This window comes from Papaver somniferum, chromosome 6 (genome assembly GCF_003573695.1).
Source record: "Papaver somniferum cultivar HN1 chromosome 6, ASM357369v1, whole genome shotgun sequence".
Lineage (NCBI taxonomy): Eukaryota > Viridiplantae > Streptophyta > Magnoliopsida > Ranunculales > Papaveraceae > Papaver > Papaver somniferum.
The window spans coordinates 94,525,905-94,532,482 of record NC_039363.1 but is presented as its reverse complement, the minus strand read 5'-3'; the positions used below and the strand labels follow the sequence as shown (position 1 = coordinate 94,532,482).

At 36.9% G+C, this 6,578-nt stretch overlaps 1 protein-coding gene across 1 annotated transcript; it reads left to right on the top strand.

Moving 5' to 3' along the window:
* Positions 1–2,400: 2,400 nt before the first annotated feature.
* LOC113291121 lies at positions 2,401–6,039 on the top strand. The gene is made up of 3 exons (XM_026540691.1): positions 2,401–2,431; positions 3,382–3,485; positions 3,581–6,039. The coding sequence occupies exons 1-3, from the start codon at positions 2,401–2,403 to the stop codon at positions 5,339–5,341; spliced, it is 1,896 nt and encodes a 631-aa protein (XP_026396476.1). The 3' UTR covers positions 5,342–6,039.
* The last annotated feature ends 539 nt before the right edge of the window (positions 6,040–6,578 follow it).

Below are 6,578 nucleotides of genomic sequence, written 5' to 3'. Positions count from 1 at the left end.
ATTAAAGATGTCTTAGGGGTGTTTATGGGAGTTGTAGTAATGCTAAACATATTCGTGAAAATAGTTTATGAGCATATGTTAATTTGAACTGTGTAAGTTACGAAACAGTTCGCTTATTAGCCAGTTCGTGAATTCAGGGAGCCACGGTTTGCATACTAGGTACGTGTACCATTAGGCTATTCACGAACTTAGATGACCACAACTCGGGTACCAGGTACGTATACCGCTAGGATATTCATGAACTTAGTTCACCACGGTTCATGTACTAGGTACGTGTACCACACTCATTCACGAATTCCGAACACTAATGTTTACGTACTAGGTATGTTTACCTACCTATCTCCTAGAATCTCAAACATCTATGGTTCACGTACTAGGTATGTGAATCTTCCCTAAGTCCAGATTTTAGCAAGTTCTAAAAACTATTTTTTGATGTTTTGAAACCTTCCCAATTGCCATGGATATAAATATTATTGCTTGCGAAATTTCCAAATGATTCGTTGACACAAAAATAGTTCTTGAACAATAAACTGTTTCGAACTAAGATTTGCTAAGGACCTATGAACATCCATTGCTTGAATCATATTTCAAGATATTTAACAAGACAAGTTTGAGTCGAAATTTATTTTTTGCAATATTAAATCTACTATAAATCATAAGACACAGTCTTATATATAATGGTAATAGTGTGAGTAAATAGAATGGTTCAGTCTTCACATACCTCTTTGTTGATGAGGTTCTCCAAATGTATTCGTTCGATCTCCATCCTTCATTCTTCAAGGGTTATTCAATGATGTTTGATACTCAACTACCAACCTATAAACTTTGTTCGAGACTTGACTTTAGTATGCTAGAAATAAAGATATAGTTTTGTGCATCTAACGTTGATAACAAGTTTGAGATAGAAAAACTTGCGATTTCGACCAAGCAATGCTCTAACAAAAGTAAACTTAGAGTTTCTCCAACGGTGAATACAGATATTTCATATGTGGTATGGCTTGTAAGACTGCCTCTAGGCATACATATTAGGAGAAACAAAGTTTCATTTCAAACTCTTAAAGTTTTTATCCCTTTTAATTTACTTATACATATATATATAGGCATACAATTGGTTAAAAGAATTTCATTTCTGTTTTTTTAATGAGTTTTGTTAGTGTGCCTGGGATGTTTATTTTTTTCATTTTCCACAACCTCATATCAATGAGTTGAAAATGATTTTTCAGAGATATGGTTGTGTATCCTATGTGACATAACATCTTTACTCTTGAAAACTAACATCAGAAAAGCCCTTAATGAGCTAGTTATTAGTAAGATTTAGGGTTACTTTACCATATTATAGATGAAATTATGAAATAACCCTTGTCTTATCGGATACATAATACATTCTGATACATGATATTTCATATCCTTTCCATCAAAAGGTCTATAAGATATTTTTATTCAGTATCCATTCTAATAATTTTGAATACTGTCCGAAATTTCCTATACGAAGTCGGATGAATAAGGGATAATCGTTCGTCCATTGATATGCCTACCACCTCCCCTGCACTTAAGAAAAAATTTAGGATAACATCCGAAATTTTCGATACGAAATTGGACGTATTGCAACAAATATTCATCTTTCCGTTGACATGCCAAATACCACTTCCCCTACACTCAAGGAAAAGAATGAATTGAATCGGTCCCTTTATATTTTTAAATATTAAATTAACTATCCAATTTTTTTCTTGATAATTATCGAAGAAAATCCCAACTTAGAATGCTTCAATAATTACGTATAAAGATATAAATTTTCTGATTCAGAGTCATGGTTTCTAATATAAAGGCTTTCAATTACAACACAAGGACTTGTCATGTAAGACAAAATATGATAACCTGTTGGTAAATCCAAAAGGCATGTATCCAATAATTTTTCATAATGATTAAACTACCTTTGATTATTTAGTGTTATTGATTTAGTTTTAGTTGTTAGATTTTATTTATTTTTTAAAATATTATTATAATTTTTTTATTATCGACTAAAGAGTATTTTATAATAAAATAGTTTGGAGCCTAACAAGATGAGATCCAACAACGTAGTACTACATTAGTTGAACAGGTTGTCGTGCTAGTCTACCAGCGAGCCTCATGAGGAACCAGCCAAGAGAGGCGAAGCGGATAGGGGGCTAATTATGTCGCAAAGGGGGTAAGTAGAGTTATCTTCCATGGAAAATCTGTAATATTACGCCATTGGGGACTCGAATCTGGAACCTCCTGGAACACATAAAACCTTGGAAAAACGAGAATGACCAGTTTAGCTATTAGTTGTTACTTGTTAGATTAGATTACTATTTTTTATTTATAGTTAGTGATAGAATTAAAGGTAAAAGTTGAAGAAAAATTTGATTCACATCAATGAAAATGGGTGATTCCGATGCGAAAGATGGTGAGAGTGAGTCCTTATATATGATACAATTTCTTGTAAAAATAATGAAAGCTTTTTACGACTTGGAAAATTGTTGAACTCCTAGTCGCATCCGAGTAAGATTGAGGAATTCCCCACCGTAACCCATTTATAAAAGGCCCAACCGTAGATGATTTCTTAACCTGATAGAATTATGCGTTCCAACAACGTTGAGTAGAAAACAACCCAACCGTATATAAACATCGACAAGGTATAATAGCAAAAAGGCCCAGCCGTAAAAGTTTCAGTAGGTTGGTATTTAAATCTATGTCGAGAATAAACTTTTACGGTTAGGAAACTTGCAACAAACTTTCGAAAACGTGGATTACGGCTAGGTTCGATGATCTCCGCCCTAGTCGTATTAGTTATTTAACTGAGTTACGACTATGAGTTCTGGTTTTCTCTAGCCGTAAAATGTGAAAATAAATAAATCGACAACCGGAAAATAGGTCTTCGACCTTGCTGTAGATGGTTCTGAAATCAGTTTTCTCCGAAGTTATTTTGAACAAGTCTAACTTATTTCAAGTGCCAAATCCAACAACAAAGAGTGGATTTTTTATTTTAATCGACGATGAATAATATTTCTGATCTATTAAAGATGATAAACTGATTGTGTTTGACAAAAAAAAAGAAAAAGAAAAGAGATCGAGTCCGGTTTACAGCTAGGGAAGAAGAAGGAAGGAGTGGTAGAAGCGAGAAGTGCTACACCTACCGATTTTTGCTCCCGCAAAAGATTTCTATAGGGGATCGGATGGATCATGGAAACCCTTGTCTGCATTGGGATTATCAAGGGGGTGAAAGTGGGTCCATGTATTGTTAGTGGCCGGTTTTTAGTCGGGACGTGGCTCGGTAAACCTAGCATGGATAATTCGATGGAAGGGTAACATAGACTTCGATAGTAAATGTACACACTTTTACTCCCGTTTCGCACTCTTTAGTCCCCAGAACCCTCCGTCGACCATTCTATCTCTCTGCAGCTCTGTCATGGAGGCGGAAAAAGAAGCATCACCAGCACATTGGCTTGTTTTTCCATGCGGAAAAGGTAAGAAAAATCAAGCTCTTTATAATCTTTGTGAACCGAATAACACAAATTGTAGAAAATTCATTCCTGAGTTGAGTAGGAAAACTTTTTGGCAGAAACCCTCTCATCAAGGTTGGGTAATAGTCTTATGTGATGTTAAAGACGAGGACTCTGATGATGATGATGAGAAATTTGACAACTCAATCCCAAATTGGACATATGGGGATTGTTTTTTGTGGAATCCAGTAACATTACAGACAATTCAATTACCAAATTTACTCTCCTGGATTACTAAACCTAATGCATATCAACTGTTTGATTGTATTTTATCATCACCTCCTGGAGGAGCTCATAAAGGTGGTGATAATCCAGTACCAGTAGTTCTATTTCTTTTCAGACAAGAAGATGAAGGGTTCGATCATGTGTTAGCATTTTGCAACCGTGGAGACAAACAATGGAGAACTCAATTACTGTCTCGGGATATCATAAATATAAAGCAACTTGTTTCCCTTCATTGTTTCCGAGGTAAGTTATACGCAATGGGTTTAGACAAGGTACACCTAGAGATACACCTCCTTGGAGCTAATCATCATAATGTTAGCCTTGCTACAAGGCCATTCAAGGTAAGATTCTGTGGATTCTTTCAGTTTCGAGGAGCAAGGGGTGAATCTATGTGCTTAGTACATTTTGTTGAGTGTTGCGATGAATTTTTCAAGATTAACATAAACTACAATGAAAGGGGATTTGAGAAGGTAGTAACCTCAATACTTGTGATGAGGTTGGACTTCACTTTGATGCAGTGGAAGGTGGTGAGTTGTCTCAGTAATCACGTTCTGTTTGCTGGGAGAAACACAGCTTATTGCTTCATTTCTGACTTGGGACTCACCAGGGGTTGTTTGTATTATACACTTTCTGAAGATCAAGGGTTGTACAAATTTGATATAGAAGACACCGCTGAATCTGTTATATTGCCGTGTCTGAAAATGCCAACACCATGGTTCTCGTCATCTTGGATCACGTTGCCTAATGGGCGGGGAAGAAAGGATGGTGCGTCAGGTAAAGATGAAGAAGAAAAATGCCACATACTTGAAGGGGGAAAGAAAACAAGTACAATCCGTAGTTATGATGAGACAGTGAATAAGAATGAGAATGCCAGTCAGGTTGAGAAACATAATCCTTGGCATTTGGAAGAAGAAAAGCCATGGTGCATTCTTAACGGTGACACGGTGCAGTTGATAGCAAGTTATCTCCATCCAGTGGATTACGTGCATTTTCGGTCAATCAATAAAGCGAATCGAGAGGTAATGCCTGTAGTGAAATCTAGGTTCATTCATACTACTCAAACCTTTGAAACTGGAAATTTATTTCCATGGCTGGTGTTCTCTAGAGATAACAGCTCCGCCATGTATAATTTTATAAACCCGATCCATAATAATGAGAACTACCTCATAAAGTTCTCGGAATTGCTAGTAGGTGCCACAATCCGTTATCAAAAGGATGGTTGGCTACTACTTTCCAGAGAGAAAGAGTTGTTCTTTTATAATCCTTTCTCAAGAGAGACCATCCAACTTGCCGACTTTCAAGGGTGTCATTACTTGTCAGACATCTCTTTCTCCTCTTTACCGACTGCTCCAGACTGTATTGTTTTTGGCATTGATAGAAGTGGTGTTGGTGCTTCTATCACCATTTACTCGATTAGACGAGGAGAACAACAATGGGATTTCTTTAGTCTTGAAGAGTTTGATGTTGAAAAAGATTCGGCTTCACAAAACACTCCAACTTTGTTTGATGGGGTCTTGTATCCGGTAGGTTATGATGGAACTTTAAATAAACTTAATTTATCGGATGATACGTATGAACTTCTTCAGAAACCTTAAATACGTTTTAATGACTCGTATCCAAGTTTCTTGGTGAAGTGTGGAGAAGATCTCTTGCTAGTAAAATTAGGATGTCCCAAGATGTTAGTTAGAATCTATCGAATGGATTTCTTTAAAATGGAATGGGTTAAAGTTGAAAGTTTGGGAAAGCATATGTTGTTCATTAGCGACATCACTTGTTTCTCAGCAATTTCTCCAAATAGTCGGATGGAGAACAAAGTATATTTCCCTAGAGTATACCTGGACAGCGAAGGAATTTTATGCTATTCACTTGAAACAGGATGTTATCACTCTTTTGGTGGCACCTCTCAGCATTCTGCTAATAATATATATGGCACTAAGGGTTGGCATTCAAACTGCACTTGGATTCAGCCTAATTGGTCGAAGTCCTCTCCTCAAGAGCTTGATTGGCTGTGGATGGAGTCTTGTTTGGATACCAATTCTAAAGAAACTGCTCATTGTAATCCATGGGAAGAGATCAGAGAACTCATCTGGTTTTTTGCGAGCGACATCAATTTTTCTCACACATACTTCAATTTGTCTCCAGGCATTTTTTGAGTGTGCAATTGGCTCCTTTTTTTGAGGTTGAAATTCGAGTCTCACTAGTTGCGAAACTTGATTCTTTAGGGATCAGAGAGGACCTGCGCAGGCTTGTAGACTCGACTGGTATATGAAGATTGATAAGAGTTGTGGTTGGATGCCTTATTTCATTTTCATATTTATATTTTACATACATTGTCATAATTATAGTTAAGTTTCACTGGTACCCAACTTGCATATGTAAATAGATATGAAGGGATGAATGGATGCCATCCCCATCTCATTTTCCTTTAAGCCTTGTTGAGAAGAAGGTTACTCGCCATGGCGTTGGTACTCTCTGCGTATTCCAAGTAGTCATTTGGAACAGGGACATCTTCATTTTCTGTCTCATACTCAGTGTATTCAAAGGTTTTATACAGCTGCAGCACATCGCCATCGATGAGAGTCCAAGCAACTGTCCTAGTTTCATCGTCCACGGCCTTGATCTTATCCTTGGCCATCACTTCAACCCGAGGAGTCCCTAAACAACAAAGCGTGGTATGAAATTTAGTTTCCAATTGATACTTCTCTAGATCTAAGTGGAACCAACATTTTAGCAACAATTTTTAGAATTTCAGTACGTTGTTTTTGTTAGGTTGCTTACCCACGAGAATTTTCTAGAGGCGAACACTTCCCACGCTGATGCCATCTCCCTCAA